This window comes from Puma concolor, chromosome C1 (genome assembly GCF_028749965.1).
Source record: "Puma concolor isolate L17-30 chromosome C1, mPumCon1.1.hap2, whole genome shotgun sequence".
Lineage (NCBI taxonomy): Eukaryota > Metazoa > Chordata > Mammalia > Carnivora > Felidae > Puma > Puma concolor.
Window position 1 is genome coordinate 80,512,674 of NC_141674.1, and position 19,241 is coordinate 80,531,914.

General features: G+C 41.9%; 2 protein-coding genes across 12 annotated transcripts in view; one reads left to right on the forward strand and one right to left on the reverse strand.

The window, feature by feature from the left end:
• The window catches only part of ABCD3 (ATP binding cassette subfamily D member 3), a 165,468-nt gene that overhangs the window by 5,557 nt on the left and 140,670 nt on the right, over nt 1-19,241 (forward strand). The gene's annotated exons all lie outside the window — the stretch shown is intronic.
• Nucleotides 15,854-18,801, reverse strand: LOC112848799 (large ribosomal subunit protein eL39-like). The gene is given in 1 exon segment (XM_086717607.1): nt 15,854-18,801. A coding segment is annotated over 1 exon segment (156 nt). The 5' UTR covers nt 16,686-18,801; the 3' UTR covers nt 15,854-16,529.

Sequence of the window (19,241 nt, forward strand, 5' to 3'; positions counted from 1 at the left end):
ATCACGGGAATCTACCCCCCGAAGCCAAGAGCATACTATATACAATGTATGTTGGCTAACTTGACAATAAATTACATTAAAAAAATAAAAATAAAAAAACAATACTCCTTCATGTTACTTTTCTGCTTTAAAACTACCCATTAACATGCTGCCATTTCTCTAAAGTCTATCTCCTTATTTGGACATTCAAGCCTCTCCATAATCTGCCCCAATTTTACTCTAAAAACTAATTTCCCAGTAATCACCTATATGCACTCCCTACAGAGGACAGCTCCAAGCTGGTCATCTGCATTGTTATCTTGTGGCTTTGTTCATATAACCTCCACGCAAAGCATGGTTAAATTCACCTCACCAAAAATGTGCTGAGACTTAATATATAATGTCCATCTGTATACACTCTGACCATCAAAATCCTACCCAGGTTATTCCATTTGGTCAATGAACCCCTCCTGTCCATCCTGTTTGCTCTAATAGCAGCAGTTTCCAGTTTGGGGCATTTATGAATCAGTGTACGACTTCAACATAATAAAGTCCAATATAGGGTTGTCAACTTTTTTATTCTGCCAAAATAAAGACTTTTTTAAAAAGACCACCATCACAATGATCTTATGAAAGAAAAGATATTTTACCACTCAAAAAGACCAAAAGGCACAGTCTCAGAATAATGGTCAGTTCTTTCAATGTTGTACCCTTAGCTTCAGAAAAACTCATTTATATTCACTTATATATTTTTTTATTATGTGACTGTCTAAGGGAGTGAAAACTACACAGGCTAGCACTTGGGAGTGATTGTACAGCACCTGGTCTTACCACCTGTTTAATACTTACAAGCTGCCTCAGGGCACAGTTTGCATTGGTCTCTTCTAATTTAACTTCTTGTGCATGTGTGTCATTTCCTCAACTAGAAGGTAAACTTTATAAGGAACCCGTATAAGAATCATCTCTTTAACTCCCCAGAAAGGACATGCATATATAGAATGTTTGATAAATATTTGTTGAGTGCACGAATCAGCCTAGATTAGGCTTTCCAAGTCTGTGTAACCAATAAATCTCCTCTTAATGGAGTATGAGCACCCTATCCTGAGGCAATTTCTTTCAATATACTTCTTTAAAAAGAGTTAACCAGTACAAATTGTTTTGCTTTTGAGTGAAATCTGAAAAAAAATTTTTTTAACTCTGACATGAAAAGCAAATAGCTTCTTCCTCGAAGCGGTAGCAAGCCACAGCAAAGAGAATCAGTGCAAACATAACCTGTTGTTTCATTGATCCCAGTTATTTGGGGCTTTGTTGGTAGGCATGCATGCAGTGGGTGCTTCTGATCTGACCTGACTTGATAGGGTGGTTGGCTTTCCTTCTGTGGCTCCTCCCCGTGTGCGTAAAGCCTCCATAATACCCATGTTATTTCTTTATCTACCTGGGTGATTTAAAAAAGAAAGAAGCTTAACATCTTCCTGGCCAAGGCTTGGTTTTAGATTCTGGAGTTGATGGAGAACCATGTAGAGAAGTGTCTTTTGGATTTAAAATGTATTTTTTTCCCACTCAGCTTCCGGAGTTATCTTCCAAAAATATAAATAAGATCAGGTTGCATCCTTGCTTAAAATGCTCACTGCCTTTCAACTTAATTCCATTCAACAGCTATTGATTGAGTGCCTGCCACATGTCAGGCCCTGTTCTAGATTTGGGGGTTGTGCCAGTCAACAGAACAGATAAAAATCTGTGCCTTCCTGAAGCTAATGGAAAAGGGTAGGGGGGAGACAAACAAGAAACGTAATAAATAAATACTGTATTATACCGTTAGAAGGTGATATATGCAAAGGAAACTAATCAGAGGGAGGAGGCTATTACAACTTAGATGAGATGGTCATGTTAGGACAAATTGAAAGAGTGGCTGAGCAAAGACTTAAAGGAGCTGAAAGATGTTGGCCACGAGGGCATCTGAGAGAAGAAATAATGCTTTCCTACAGCACGACCTCACAGGTACCTTGTCACTTCATCACATGCACACTGGCCCTCCCTCACTGTTCTCCAGACAACTCAGGCATCTCATTCCCACCTCAGGACTTTGCCGACACTGTTCCATCCACTCAGCATTCACCCTTCCCATCCCTGGCCCCTGGCCCAGCTCCTTGCTTTCAGGTCTCAATCGAAAGACCACCTCCTCAGGTGGACTTCCTTTGTTCCCCAACGCATTATAGCTTAGGTGCCCTCCCACAATTATTCTTATAGCCCTCCCTTCAGATACTCAATAACTAAATGAGATACTGGATAAAACAAATAAATATGAAATAATAAATAGGTGTTTGAATAAATGAACAAACAAAAAGGGCTAAAAAGGGGTGAGCTCGTTAAGAACAGGACTTCTGACTTGTTCATTTATCCTCAGTGACAGGCGCATTGTTGCATGTAGTTGATGGACTTTACCTTCATAAATAAATGTCATTATCAAGGATGGATAATAGGGCTTGGGTTATGATTTGCTCAAATTTAAGCATAATAATAGACAAACAAATGAGATTTTAAAAGAAATATGAAGCATTGAATTGGGTTTGGAGAATGATTTCCCTGCCTGCTTCACTCTTTCAGCAGAGTAACCCTTCCCTCCAGATGAGGTTGTCCTTGGTTTCAGCCCTTGGCCCAGATGGGCCCTTTCAGGACCATTTCCCACCTAGTAAAGGTTCAGATGGTACCTTCCTCCTTTCCTGAGAGTCCTGGTTTGCTCAGTAGTGGTGTCCTACCCAGCAGAGAGTTTTTGCTTCTTCTTCCTCCAGTCTGAAATCAACGTGTGCTTCAATTTCCTCTGTGTTTCAGTCAAATTAATTAAAAATAGCTGCTGTATCTCAAATTCTCAATTACCTGGGGTAATAAAAATATTTAAAAACTTTCCCCCATTATCATTCATACTTTTGGGGGTATCTCCAGGGGCTATTTTCTTGTTGATGTTTGCTCAGAAAATGCCATAAGAATGATAAATGTATCCATTTAACTACCCTGACTTATTTCAAAATGTACCTTACGTGACTTATAAAAATCATGCAATAAGAGGTGCCTGGGTGGCTCAGTCATTTAAACATTCAACTCTTGATTTAGGCTCAGGTCATGATCTCATGGTTCATGAGTGTGAGCCCTGCAGTGTGGAACCTGCTTTAGATTCTCGATCTCCCTCTCTTTCTGCCCCTTTGCCACTCGCTTATGCTCTCTCTCTCTCTCTCAAAATAATAAATAAACTTTTAAAAAATCATGCAATAAAATTGAAACAAAAGAAGAAGAGAAAAAGACAGTAAAGTGAAACAAGAAATAATGCCACTGCAGAGCAATTCCAATCATGGGGATTCAAGCAGTTACTACAGGGGGACCACAGATTTGGCTCTGAGCAACAAAGAAACCATATCAGTCATAAAACTCACCCTGTTTTTTTTTATTTTTTATTTTTTTTTATTTAAAAACATTTTTCTTAATGTTGATTGATTTTTGAGACAGAGACAGACAGAGCATGAACAGGGGAGGGTCAGAGAGAGAAGGAGGCACAGAATCTGAAACAGGCCCCAGGCTCTGAGCTGTCAGCACAGAGCCCGACGCGGGGCTCGAACTCACGGAGTGTGAGATCATGACCTGAGCCAAAGTTGGCCGCTTAACCGACTGAGCCACCCAGGCGCCCCAAACTTACCCTGTTTTGTAAGATACCTACCAGGGGCTCAGGATACTGGAGACCTGAAAGAAGTTTCTCCGGTGCATCTTTGGAAAGGATACTGATGTCATGAATAATATGTAAAGCAACTCAGTTCCCAATAGTTGTTTCTCACAGGACTTAAGTTAGGGCCTCACAGCAAAGTGAAGTCCTCAAGAACGCAGTTTTCTGAGGGAACAAAATGATACAGTTCAAACACGAAGTTCTTTAACTATCTGCCTTGATCCAGGGATTAAGTTTAAAATAGCTGAAAGAAATGACAGAATATATCCTTCCAGAGATGTTCTCTTCTTCAATCAGGCAGCAGAGAAGTCAAGGATAAATTGTGTGGCAGGGGACCTAACGTGTGTCGAAACTCTGTGTTTCTGATTAGATGCAGGTGCACACCTAGGAGCTTGGCATCCACAGGTGAAGAACCAGGCCAGGTATCTGCATAGACCTATCTCTGTAAAGACACAAACTAAGGTGGACCCATGGGCCAGGGCCAGATTTTTCCTTCAGAGAACAGTTCACAGTTCACGTTTGCTCTAGCACAACAAAGGGACAGCCAAAGCTCCATGGAGCATGACCACCATGTGACATAAATAACAGCCCTCCCACAAACATACATTCCACAGTTAAATATCAATTCCATTTTCTGTTATCCTGTTTTGGTTTATTTATCCTATGCGTCCCCACCCATTAGTGTAGATAGTTGAGACTATTAAAAACAAAATCAACCTGCAGAGAAAATGTCATTTTGGATTAATGAGCGGGGCCCTTGGCTGTTGGTTTAGTGTTTAATTTGGCTTCCTCTCAATCTGGTCCTGTATATGAGATAGGTCACCGCCAATAGCTTCCTCTACCAGCAGGATGATTTTGTTTTTTAGAAAATATGTACAATTGGTAAGCTGTCAAAGTGAGTTGCACTTAAAGTATGCATTATTCAGAGGAAGAACATATTTTCAGCACTACTTGAAGTCTGTATTCCTGACAACGCATTAAGAGTTCAACACGGTAATCTTATTGTTTTAGCTCTTGCTTTTACCATTACTCATGCAGCATGACTGGAAAAAAAACTAATGATGATTTTCCCTCCCACCGTGCTGTGTGTCTGTGTGTGTGTGTGTGTGTGTGAATTTTTTAAAACTTCTGGTTTGGGATGAATGCTCCTAACAATCCACCATCTGGTGTCCAAATATTTTTACGGACATGAATCCAAATACCACAAAATCACTGCCATGGCTCAGGTTATGGGAGTCCTTTTCTTAGGCAGACTTTTTATTAAACGTGATTATTCTCAAACTATGAGACTCTCAGCCAGGAACATTGAGATTTAGCCTCGATGACCAGTTTAAAAAAAAAAAAAAAAAAAAAAAAACTGATGGAAGGGAGAGAACTCTCCCTGGAGCTAATCTTGGGACCAAAAAAATGAACTTTTCTTTTTATTATCACACTCGGCAGTATACAGACTGAATCAAAGTGACACCTTGTGCCGCATTCCTGCTGTAATCATCACGAATGAAGAAGATAAGGTGTGAGTAGTCTCTGTGGGAATCAAGTTTCAGCCCTGTCAGGTGTAATCAGAACTGCGGTCTTAAAACAAAGGCCTCCACTCCACCTCCTCAGTCAAGGGACAGTTCATTTCCCCATCCCCCAAACCCTAAAACGAAAAAGAAGGATCAAGTCTGCTGGAGCAAAATAAAACCAAACAAAACAATAGCGAGCTTGAGTGCTACCCACCCACCCCCCCACCCCCCGCCGACACCCTGGGATCAATGAGCCTACGTTAAATATTGGATACCCCTCCTTCTCTAATGCAATAATGACACCAGCTTTTAAAAATTAAGATTTCCATTTTAACCCTTGGTGAAGAAACTTGGTGAGTGAGCCTACGTGTTTTGACGGAGTTCCTAGGACACCACCCTGTGGGGAAGGGTAAGAAGAACATTTTTTTTTTCCTCAGAAAAGAGATAATAGGTTTACTCAGGATGTCACTCAAATTTTTACAGCACAGAGAAAATTGCTCTGTCAGTGAATGTGCCACACAGAGAAAATTAGAACTCGTGTGGCTGGATTCCCTCGCAAAGTTAAAAATAGGGGCAAACAGAGCCAAAAGGATGACATATCCTCTCAGCTTCCAGCTTTGCTAGTGAAACCGATTGGAATGTTCATTAAAATAATCACAGAATGCAGCACGCCCATAGTTTGTTATTGGTAAGACTGTCCCAGAAAGACTGGATTTTGATCCAGCGGCTTTGGGAAGAAAGGGAGAGTTACCACTCCCATTTCAGAGATCGGCAAACCCGCGTACAGTGGAAATTAAGCAGTTGTGCTAGGGACCCTGCAGGTCAGCAGTGAGCTGGAGATAGGTCAGAAAGAGAGAGGAAGTGTAGACATTGGTGATAAGGTGATAACTAGAGGAAATTAAAACCAAGTAGTGTGGGAAAAGAACAATTAGCCAAGACAGAGGAGCAGGAAGGAATACAGAATGAATTACAATCAGAGGAAACAGCCAGTAACAAAGGAGAAGGGACGGGAGGTGGGACACCGGGTGGGAGCTTGAGAGGAGTCAGAAGAAATGATTTAGGCAGGCTGGCTCTCTTTGGTTCCGTCAGGGCCTTATTGTTTGGTTGCTGAGGCTCATAATTTAACCCCTTTATACCTCAGAGTGTCAAACTCTACAGTAGCTATCTTTATTCATGAAGCTCTTTGAGACTGTTACATGAATATTATGAATTCCAGATGAGAATGACTTCATAATTAATTTAGAAAAACTGTCTGTCACCCCAAAAAAAGGGCAAAAGTCTAAGCTTGGATCAGTCAGCAAAATCTTTCCATCAGAAACCCAAGAAACATCTATACCACAGGTATTAACAAGTGTAGATGGTTTAAGACCAAGAAGGCAGTTTTCATGAAAATGGGATAGTTTTTTAGAGAAGACACATAGCAGTATTTAAAAGTTATTTCTGTGACTATCATAATTACCTAAGGAGATGAAATGTTTTTATAACTAGTAGTAGATCATGGGAAAAAATACGGTTGCTTTATGACAATAAGCATGTGCTTATTTTTAAATCAATGTGTTTAGCATACATGATTATTGGCACAAGTGAAAAAGAGTTACCATGAGCCCAAAATAAAATTATTTTTGACTCACTCCTAAAAATCAATTGGCAGAAAGCTAAAGGAAGCTCAATTTTGATCAGCCCGGATGTAATATCACGGGAGAAAGGCAAATAGAAGGATGAACCACAGAAGCTGGTCATTGAAGAGAATGGAGAGTTGATTATAAAGTAGATGAGGATGTTAAATAGGATTAGAAGAACCAGATACTATTACAAAGGGTTGATTGAGGGGCAAAGTGGATAATAAGGCAAAGTAAGGCTTCTTTAAAACCCTCTGTGTCCAGGAAATGAATTAACTGCTCAGAAAAACTACTAAATGAGGAAGGACCACATGAGAATAACCAAAAATGACCATGGGAAAAACAGAAGGCTCTTGATTTATAAAACCAGCATGCTTAAAAAGAAGAGGTTTTAAAAAGGGGTAGGAGGACTGAAACAATACTAACAGGGTACAAAAGTGAACTGAGAAAAATCTGGAGTAGACAGTGATGGAAGAATGGCTTTAGAAAAAGCCACACGATGAGATATTCTTTAAATACCTTAAAAGCCATAGTGGGTAAGGGAGAACATTCAGGAACTTAAATTATTGAAGTAGGTTTCATTTTAATTTATTTTAGTTTAGTGCTTTGGTCTTGTCTTCATGAAGCCAATAAAATGTATCAGCAATGGAAACAGGGTCAGAGGAGTGATAAATTAAGGGCAATTAGGAATTTCCCTCCAATAAACGAAGAGGATTCAGGAAGAGGTAACTCCTGAGCGGGAAGAAACACTGCAGAGATTAATGCTGCCTTAATGCAGCGTTTGGATGCCTCCTTGGAAAGGTAGAGATATTCAGGGAAACCAGAGCCAAGTAAATCTCACACGTTTCTAGCAACAGACCAGGCAAGGAGCAGGAAATTGCTAGCCTTTCCCTTTTAACTCAGAAGCAACTGAACAGTGTAAAGGTAGATAAAACACAAGGATAAAATGACCAAATCCCTAGCTAGGTATAAGTTCAGAAAATAAAGCAATCCAGTGTTGAGAAAAATTACCTCTTGATTAAAATCCTTATAGAGGTTTTGGCCACTTACATTTATAGAGAAGGAAGGTAAATACACATTTGTTGGCAATATCATCATATTCTACAAATGTTATGTGTTAACTAGTATCTCAGAGTAGAGACTGGTTAGGACATATTGAAAGCGGACGAAAGTTCTCCCTGCTTTGAGACTGGGACACTCTCAAGGAGCTGACATCCAGGTGGACACAAAAGTTCCCACAAGCTTGGCCATCCAATGATAGGAAAATACCTAAGCTTTACAGTGAACACAAGAGCAAGAGAATCTCAATCTCAGATTCACCCACAAAGAGAGGACCTCACAGAGAAGGTATCCATGAGGAAATCTTTGAAGAGAGGGGGTGGGGAAAACAGTTTGCTTGGCAGAGAGGGAAGGGGACATAGGGTACTTCTGATACAGGAGGAACCTCTGAGAAGGTCCAGAGTCCAGACTGGGAAATCAGACTGAGGATTCCTGGGCAGAGCTTGGTAAGAGCACACGTTTTGTAAGTCATGATGGGAAAGGTAAGGTATTCTAGAAAAAGGCATTTTATGGCATGGGCTGTATGGTGAGGTGAAGTAGGTTGGAAGTCCAGCTCCATCACTGTAAACATTTTTTAAAACCTCTCCGTGTTTTGGTTTCCACCCCTCAGAACTTAGCTTACAGATTGTTTCAAGAGTTAAGTGAGATAATCATGCGGTTTGAAGTGTTGGGGTTCAGAGCCAAGGCCAAGTTTCTTTCTTGAGATGTCTTTGATGCAAAAAGGTGTTTTTATTTTATTTTTTATTTTTTAAGATATTTTATTTCTTTTATTTTTTTGAATGTTTATTTTTGAAAGATACAGAGCACAAGTGGGGAAGGGGCAGAGAGAGAGGGAGACACAGAATCCAAAGCAGGCTCCAGGCTCTGAGCTGTCAGCACAGAGCCCGATGCAGGGCTTGAACCCACAAACCGTGAGACCATGACCTGAGCTGAAGTAAGATGCTCAACCTACTGAGCCACCCAGGCACCCCTAAAGATTTTATTTTTAAGTAACCTCTACACCCAGTTTGGGGCTCGAACTTACAACCCTGAGATCAAGAGTTGTGTGCTCCACCGACTAAGACAGCCAGGAGCCCCGTCGGTGCAAAAAGGTGCTTTTATTAAAGCATGAGGCAGGACCCATGGGCAGAAAGAGCTGCATTTTAAGTGTGAGGGCTGACAGACTGTATACTTGGGAGTTGGGGAAATAAAGACCAGGGGAAGTTTCCGAAAGGGCTTTCATATGTTAAAGAAGACTTACAGATCCTAAAGACCTGACTATCCTCAAGCTAAGGTTTTTTTTTTTGTTTTTTTTTTGTTTTTTTGCCTCTAAGCAGGCATTAGCATTAAGACTGTAGGGAGTTTCAGGAGAAATGTTTTACCCTGCCTGCCTCAAGTATTTGTCAATGGGCTGTAGGTTATAAGGAAATTTAATTTTATCTCCATTTCCTTTGGCCTTTGTTCTCCACATCACCTCTGCCCCCCCCCCCAACAATTTTGACCCCTAAATCTTTAAGGCTGCTGAGGGAGGAAGGTCTTATCTTCTGTAACTTCTTCCTGCTGAAGAGGGGCAGAGAGATGTCCCTACCTATGGGTCAATATTGGTCAGTCTGGGAATGTATAGGGGAGTTACGAAAGGCAGAGGCAGCTGAATCCAATGTGGACAGTAAAGAAGTATCTCTGTGGAAAGGATCATCTGTTGATGTGAAGTCATCGTAGTGATGGAGTCTCAGCAGAGAGACACTGAAAAAGGCAATATGTTAGGATGAATACGGCTATAAGAATGAGAAGTGCAACAAAGAGACCCTTAATAGTTGACCATAATGCCCCTCCAAACCAGTAATGTAACCAATCACTGAAAAGGAGGGAAAGATTTTGTAGAGCCTTGATTTGGGTATTCATATCTTTTAATAGCTTTGTGACATTTTTGTGATCATCTGGGATGTACACACAGCATCCTGTGTTAATAATGTCACATGTACCACCTTGTGCTGTTGTTAGGACATCAAAAGCCATTGTATTTTGTAGAACAGCCTTGCTTATCTGTGCGACTTAAGTATTAAGTAAGGAGATGCTGTTCTGTGAATCATTGAGGACCTTCACGGTGCATTTATTAAGGGCTTCTATACGCCAAATTACACTTTCTAATCCTACAGATGGAGCAAAAATGGACACCAAGTGATTATCTGTTTTCTAGATTGTGTCCATCTTATTTTTAAATTGGGAAGATCACCTGGGGGAAGTGATGGTTGGATAACGCACCCGTGAATCCAGGCAAAACCTAAGGTGCGACGATGACCTAGAGGATATGTGGTTAGTTCCACATAACCAGTGGATTTCATTTGGAGCCAGCCATCTGATTCCAGGTCGCCTTATCCAACCAGTAGCAAGCCAATCGGCTGCCTGGAGCATAATGGTTTCAGAACCTGTTCTTTTTTTTTTTTTTTTAATTTTTTTTTCAACGTTTTTTATTTATTTTTGGGACAGAGAGAGACACAGCATGAACGGGGGAGGGGCAGAGAGAGAGGGAGACACAGAATCGGAAACAGGCTCCAGGCTCCGAGCCATCAGCCCGGAGCCTGACGCGGGGCTCCAACTCATGGACCTGATCGTGACCTGGCTGAAGTCGGACGCTTAACCGACTGCGCCACCCAGGCGCCCCGAGAACCTGTTCTAATGATAACCATCCTAAATGCCATGTGCTATTTGCCCAAGTGTCATATGTATGATTTCTTGCCTCCCCCATAAAATTGCCGTTGGACTGAACTGTCCAGTAGTGGGTGTGAGACATAAATATCCATCCCAAATTTGATATATGCCATCCTCAGTATAGTGATAAGTGGGGTTTTGTAAGTTAGGCACTCATTAGAGGGCATCAATTCGTGGGTTTGTAAAGTCAGTTAATATTTTAATAGTTTGAGGGTATGAAAAAGTCTGGTTATGTCTTGGTAAATTCCATGTTCTATTGGTCATGGGCTGGGAAGAAACATTCTAAGTAGTGATAGATTTATCAATGAAACGTGGTATCATTATATATTATTTCTGAAATATAAGTATACAGAGAGTGCCAATCAGTGCCTTGCAAAGGGGAAAACCCACCAGGGAATTCAGATGAACTTGGCTTGAGCAAATTCCATATATCCAACAAGTTGTTTGAGGTCGCAGTTCAGTGTAATACTGTGCCCGTTATAGAAAGGAATTGTCAGCTAAGATAGATGAACAGAAAACAAGGAGAAAATATACAACCTTCATTGTTGTTTGAAGAGGAATTTTAGATTTTCTACAGGTTCACAGGTGTAAGAAGGCATGTTAGTTTGCTCATTGGTTTCCTGTGAAGGAGGTACAGGTTTTATTCTAGATATGAGCCCATGAAGAGTGCCCCTCTAATTTTACCGCAGTGGGAGTACATATGGACCTTTCTATTTTGGATTTAAATCCCCCACTGTATTTGACTTGCAATCTTTTAAATCATATCTCTAGGACTTACGTGCGGCGGACTTTCAGTTGTAGTTAAATCAGGTTTGGGGAGCATGTGATCAGTATACTCATTAAGTAACTTACCATTAAACCAACCTTAAGTGAAAAATTTGATGGAGTATTATAATCTTGATCTAATAACAAGTCTACTGTAAGAAATGGCTTTCCATATAATAACTCAAAAGGGCTAAGTCCTAGAGGTTGTTTTGGAGCTGTTCTTACTCTGAGAAGTACTATTGGTAAGAGAGTAACCCAATTTTCCTGGGCCTCTGGACTAAGTTTAGTAAGGTATCATTTTAGAGTATGATTAGCTTTTTCTACCTTCCCAGAGGATTGTGGAAGCCAAGCTGAATGCAGAAAATATTTAATTTTTTTTTTTTTTTTAGAAAGAGAGAGAGAACTGAGGTGGGGGGGGTGCAAGGAAGGGGCAGAGGGAGAGGGAGAGGAAGAGAGAGAATCTTAAGCAAGCTCCATGCCCAGCAAGGAGCTGAAATCAAGTCTGATGCTTAACCAACTGAGCCACCCAGGCACCTCCAAAATATTTAATTTTAAAATCTTGTGCTATTTATTTGCATAGTAAAAGAAGGACCATTGTCACTCTGAAGGGATCATGGAGGCCAAATCTAGGGATAATTTCTAGCAAGAAAACTTTGGTTATTTCCGTGGCTCTTTCCATTTTACATGGAAAGGCTCGATCCACCCAGTGAAAGTATCAGCAAACACCAGTAGGAACTCATAGCCTTTGCAAGGACGCATTTGTGTGAAATCAGGCTGCCAGTCCTCTTATGGATATGTCCTATGGCTTTGGATTGGTTTTAAAAGTGGGGGAGGGCAGACCGCGTCTTCCAGATTTACTTGTGCACAAACAATATAGGATCGGCAGACCAGTTTTATTGTAGCTGTTAAATTTATTCGATCAAATATATTTTTAATACAATGTTTTAAAGTATTTTGCCCAAATGAGTAGCCTGGTATAAACCCTGTATTATCTTCCATTGGTTATTTTTGGGTATAAAGATTTTTCCCTTATTATTAACAAGCCAGTCCTATGCATTTTTTGAATATCCTCATTCCTGCACTTTGTGAATTTCTTGGTCTGAATAGATTGGAATTATGGACTTTATTGGAGTTAAGATTGGTATGAGACTGAATATTTATTTTGTGCTGCCTGTTTGGCTGCATGGTTTGCCAAGTTGTTTCCTTTAGATTCTAAGATCATATCCTTTTTTTTTTTTAAGTTTATTTATGAAAGAGAGAGAGAGAGAGAGAATGAGAGAATGCTTGCATGCAAGTGGGGGAAGGACAGAGAGAGGGAGAAAGAGAGAATCCCAAGCAGGCTCTGCACTGTCAGCACAAAGCCCTGTGCAGAGCTCAATCTCACAAACTGTGAGATCATGACCTGAGCCAAAATCAAGAGTCAGATGCTTAACCGACTGAGCCACCCAGGTCCCCCTAAGATCATATCCTTCTGAGGTCCTTTGAGGTGAACTGCAGCTACCTCCTTAGATAGATATACAGCCTCAAGAAGAGAAATAATTTCAGAGGCCCCTGGATGGTTCAGTCAGTTAAGTATCCAACTTCGGCTCAGGTCATGATCTTGCACTCTGTGAGTTCAAGCCCTGTTTTGGGCTCTGTGCTGACAGCTCAGGGTCTGGAGCCTGCTTCAGATTCTGTGTCTCCCTGTCTCTCTGCCCCTCCCCTGCTTGCGCTCTGTCTCTTTTTCTCAAAAAATAAATAAACATTAGAAAAAAAAAAGAAAAGAAAAGAAATAGTTTCAGGCCCATATTTGATGGGGGAATTACGGCTTGATAATAATCCCCTTTCCTTCCTCCATGGGTATGTAGCAATTGAAGAGTATGGATAAGTGCTATTAATTCAGCCTTTTGAGCAGAAGTATTTGTTGGAAGGGCTTTTGCCTCAGTGGTCTTAATTAAACTAACTATAGCACATCCAGCTTTTCTCTCTCCCTTATCCAGGAAGCTACTGCCATCAGTAAACCAATTATCATCTGCATTTTCAATAGGGGACTCCTTTAAATCTGGTCTGCTAGAATAAACAAGATCAATAATCTCTGAGTAGTCGCAGTCTATCATACAAGTATAATGGCCAGGCATAAGGATAGCTAGGCTTAAGCTTTGACAGGTTTTAAGTATTATTTCAGGTGTATCTAGCCTGGTATTTGCTAAGTGGCCTCCCGTCATCCATTGGTGGCCTTTGGTTTCTAAGACACTCTGGACCAGATGTGGAGTCATCACTCGCAGAGACTGTGTCAGAGTAAGTTTTGAGGCCTCTTCTACTGGGAGGCCTCTTGCAGCCACCCCTCGAAGACAAGCCGCCACCTTGAGCGACATTATCGAGTGACTTCGGAAAATAGCCCACTGGTCTTGTTTCACTTCCTAATTTCTGGGTAAGAACTCCCACAGCTTGTCCCTGTTTTTCTGCTTCATATACAGTGAAAGGTTTTTCTAAATTTGGTAAAGCCAAATCGGGGGCTGGCAAAAGCTTTTAATGTTTGAAAGGCCGTCTGCTGGGCTTTAGTTCAGAATAAAGGTTCCTCATCAGGGCTTTTAACTGAACCATACAATGGTTTGGCTAAGAGCCCAAATCCAGGAATCCATACCTAGGAAAGTGTAAACTGGGAAGAACCTGCTATTCCTAGGAAAGTACGGAGTTGTTTTCTCATAGCTGGGGGTCCAGGATCTAATATAGTCTTTTTCCTGTCAGTAGACAGGATATGGTGACCTGGCGTTAGCTCATATCCCAAATATTGTACTTTCTGTTTAGATATTTGCATCTTTTTAAGGAAGATGCAGTACCCTCTCCTGTCTGCCAAGAAATCAAGTAAAGTTACAGAATTGCCATCAGACATTTCTCTCGTGGGACTACGGAATCAAATATCATCCACATACTGAACTGTAGTCCCTTGAGGCAAGGCGATAGCATGAAGGTCTTTACTAAATGCAGTCTCAAAAAAGGTGAGGACTGTCTCTAAATCCCAGTGGTGGCTTGGGGAGACCATCCATGTTAACTGAGCAGCCTGGGGGCTCAAAGGTGAGGCCCATTCAAAGGCGAATAGTGGCTGCATTTCCTCACTTAGAGGGCTGCAAAAGAAGGTGTCTTTTAAATGAGTACTATAAACCAGTGGGCATCACCAGGGACCTGGGTGAAAATAGTGTAGGGATTTGGGCCTATGGGATGAACAGGCATAAAGCTTCATTTATAGTTCTCAAGTCTTGTACCATTCAATAGTCCCCACTTGGCTTTTTGACTGGTAAAATTGGATTGTTATAAGGAGATTGACAAGGCTTTAAAATACTATGTTTGAGAAACTTATCAATAAGTGGTTGCAATCCAGCCTTTGCCTCAGGTTTTAAGGGATATTGTTTTCTATGAAGGGTAGTGATTGGGTCCTTTATTTATTTATCTTTTTTAAATGTTTATTTATTTTAGAGTTGGGGGCAGGGACAATGAGAGGGAGACAGAGGATCCAAAGTGGGTCCAATTCGGAACCATGAGATCATGACCTGAGCCAATGTTGGATGCTTAAGCGACTGAGCCACCCAGGCACCCCTGGTTGGGTTCTTTAAAATCACTTTAACTGGTTGGGCTTTAAGAGCCGTCCTAGGGCTTCCTAGGATGTCCTAGGACATCCACAATCCCAGACTTGTGGATTTATTTCCTTCCAGCTAGTAGTAGGGATAGCAGGATAAGGTTTTAGCTCTCCAGGTGTTAAAGAGAACAAGCCATCCCCTTCTTTAGTAAGGGAAAACCTGCTTCCCAGTTTACACATTAAGTCTTGTCCAAGTAATGGAGTAGGACAAGACAGAAGAAGTAGAAAAACATGAGTAACCCATTGACTTTTGTATATACAGGTTAAAGGCATTGTCCAATGGCACGTAGTTTCCCCTTCTATGCCAACAATTTTATGGTTAGAAAAACAAGCAGAACCGGAGTGCTGAATAGGAACAGAGAAAGTGGCTCCTATATCAATAACAAAATTGATAAACTTGCCTTCCACATCCAGAGTAACCCAGGGCTCAGTCATCTTGATGTCAAAGGGAGCCAGACCAGCCTCAGGGCCCCATCACGCCAGATCCTCTGGTTCCTGCTCTGAGGCAGGGAAGTGAGTTCCTGTCTCCCTCTCTCTGGAGATGAGGACAGTTTTTCTTCCAATGTCATTTTTTTCTTACAGACAGGACATGGCCCTGGTGGAGAACATTTGTTTAGACATTCTTTTTTCCACTGTCTGATCTGACCACAGTGCTAGCATGGAGTCTTACCTGATTCTTTGATACCAGCTTTTTCTTTGGCCCCTGGTTAGTCTGGTGTCGTGGGGAATCCACAATAGTGGCAGCCAATATTTGAGTCTGTATTTTACCCTGCAATTCAGCTCTCCGGTCCTTTCCTTGCTTTAAGGCCACATCTGTATTATTGAGGACTCCAGTTGCTACCTCTAGTAGGTTCTGGGGGAAGAGGGAAGATTTGAGGACCTAAGGACATTTTAGTCAGTTTTTAGTGGCTGTCAAGTGCCAGCTGACTTATAAAATGCAGGTTTAGTATAGTTGTTCCCTCAGGTGAGGTTGGGTCCAGATTTGCATTTCTACGGATAGCTTCTATCAAATGACCCTGAAATAGAGCTGTATTCTCACCAGCTCCTTGAATAACTTCCTGAATGGTATCAAAATTTACAGGTATAGTGAATCCTTTTTTCATTCCTTCTGTTAAACAAGTAATCACATGATCTCACCTTTCCCTTCCTTGTCTGTCCTCCTGATAAGTTCAGTGTGCTTCAGTATTTGGAACAGCAGCGCCCCCTACCGGATAACGTTCCCTATCTCTGGTTGCTAGAGATCTTCCAAATACATCCCCGATACAGTTCCTTTCCTCATGGGTGCAACGAGTTAATATGATGTATATATCTTGCCAGGTCAAATCAAACAGTATATACACTTGTTAATTGTTAATTCAATAAATTGAGAAGGGTTTTCGCAATATTGTCCTAATTGCTTTTTTCTTTTCAGTCAAAAGTTCTCACATATTTATTACTAACCTACTGGTACAGAAGCATAATAGCAGAGAAAAATCATTTCCCCGATAAAGCATATCTATTGTTCAGGTAGTAGGGAGGTTTACAGAGTGATGGGATAGGAACACGTGACCTTCATGCAGCATAAATATGCGTGCCATCGCACGAGCGATCTCTTACAGACCCAGCTTGGTTCTTCTCCAATGCCGCCTCTTGGAGTTGTACCTGATTTTATTACCAGTCTTCATCTGAACTCACTAGGGAATGGGATGATTCTGCTTTTGTTTCCTGGCCAGAAATCGCTTGATCCCGAAAGTCTTGTGAGAAGACATGGCAAGGATCAGTCACCCGCACACATCATGATCCGTCCTAATTATTATTTTATCTGGGCCAGGTCTGCCATGGAGAAGGGGACATGGACTTGAATCATGCCCATTTCTCCATTGGCAACTTTCCTAAGAAGATGCATTCCAAAGTTAGCTGGAACTCCTGCAAGATGAGGAATCCCACTCCTACTTTGTCCAGCTGGGCTGGGAGCAGACAGGTCTTGGGGTCTATAAGGAGGAGGGATAGCAACAGAGCCAGTGTCCTCTTTGTCTGGACTGGTCAGTGACTCCTGAAGTAGCCCTGGCTTATTAGGAGGAATGGGCCTATTTAGACGGTCATCATCCAGTATATCCAGATGGGGTTTATGAACCTGGTTGGTGGTAACACATTCTACAATAGGCCCTCAGGTCCGAATCCTGACTTAGGGCCATGAAGGCCTGGATATAGGTACCTCAGTCCATTTTCCCTGCTTCTTGCAGAAGAGATCTGATAGATCATACAGAAGCTTAACGTCCCAATAATGGCCATCTCCCCTCATCTCCTAAGGAGTACTGAGGCCATGCAATGTTACAGAAGAAGATCAGTTTTTTCTTTCCTAGATCTTACAATCTGAATTGATTTCCATGAGTTAAAAGGCATCCCAAGGGAGAATCCTTGGGGGCTGAAGAAGCTCCCATGCTTCTAGAAAAGTAGAAAAGGTCCACAGCCAAACATCCCCTGCCCCTGTCTCCTGGGTGACATCCCAGGCGCAGGACATGTCAGAGCTTCTTGGTATCAAAAGCAATCTGAGGCATTCTTTGAACAAAACCGCTGTTGGTCACCATTCCCATTGTAAAGACCTGTAGGAGGGATACTAGCTACCACCTTCCCCTTCCCCATTTGCTTTCTAGACTATAAATGGGTAGCACTGAATGGATCAAAATACATGCTTTGCCTTGAAGAATCCTTCCTTTTTAACCCATAGAAAGCACTAGGAGAGTTTCTCAAGGGGAAATTACCCAACTTTATAATTTAAGTAGCCAGTAAGGGACACTGATGGAAAACAGTAAAGACAGAAATCCATCATGATCTAACTGACATTCCAATACATGTAGTCTTTACAACCAGCTTCCCTAGGGAAAGATCCTGGTTGGGTTTAATTCAGTCGGTTACTGGTTTTGATGTGCTCCAAGTGGAGGTCTCGAGGCCAGAAGCAGCTAGGCCAGAGATGTGAAGGGTGTCACATTAGACCAATGAGGAGGAAACCTCACACGGGAGGCTTAAGACTGAGCTGTCCTGGTGAGTTAGGTGGCTGTCCTGTGCCCAACACAGACAACTTTTGTATAAGAATGGGAATAAAGAGAGGGCATCAAGTTTCTGAGTCTTTATTAGCATTCCGGCCAAGGTACTAACTTCCAGCCAAAAGGCAGGCTTTCTCTTCCCCATAGAGGAGCCGTGGGTTAGAGGATTGCAGCCTGAGCAATTGACATGAGAGTGTTCCAATAAGACCATACTCTCTGAAAAGCTCCTGAAATGAAAGTAAAGGGAGAGGAGAGGAGTACTTAACCAAGTTTGCACCGAGGCTCAGAGTCCAGATGAGAAGACGCAGGCCTCACGTTGGGGTGCCAAAATGATGCAGTTTGAAGCGTTGGGGTTTGGAGCCGAGGGCCAAGAAAGAATTCTTCAGACTTCTTTGGTGCAACAAGGTGTTTTTATTAAGACATGGGGTCAGGACCCCTTGTGGGCAGAAAGAGCTGCGCTGTAAGTGTGAGGGGTGACTGATCACATAGTTGGGATTGGGGAAGGTAAAGGCACAGGGAAGTTTCCAAAAGGATTTTGGAATCCTTGGTCTGGTGACCAAGACTTACAGATCCTAGACGCCTGACTATCCTCAAGCTAAGGTTGTTTTTGCCTCTAGCCAGGCATTAACATTCAGACAGTTGGGAGTTCCCGGAGGAATGTCTTACTCTGCCTGCCTCAAGTATTTGTCAATGGGCAATAAGGAAATTTAATTTTATCTACATTTCCTTTTGCCTTTGTTCTCCACATCAATAATATGTGAAAAATAAGAACTCTAACAATAGCTATCACTGTGAATGAATTGTCGTCAGTGTGAGGATGAGAACACACACCTTCCTAGCTTCCTCAAGGTCATCTCTGGCTGACTCCTATGGCCTTTTCCAACCTGTTATGCTCTCCAAAGACCAGAGCCCCACCTGGCCTTCTGTCTCTAAGAGGTGGGAGGAAGGCCCACTTCACCCTCAATTTCCCTTTTTTCCACTCAGTCCATTTCTTCTGTGTTGATCTGCCCTCCTGTGTAGGAGAACACAGTGCCCCACTCCTTTCCAAGGCTACCTCTGACCCAGCCCAATCAATGGTTAACTCAAGCCTCTGGCAGCAAGACGGTCTCATCACTAAGTCCCACCCACTCTCCTCTCTGGACTCCTTTCCCTCAGGCTCTGGCCGCGCTCTGCTTTTCTCTGGCTTCTCTGGCTTCTCCTCTTTTCCTCCAATGTTCAGTATTCTAATGCTAACTTCTCTCCTTCCAGCAAGAGCAAAAGTCCTCTCTGCATTTTGAGCCC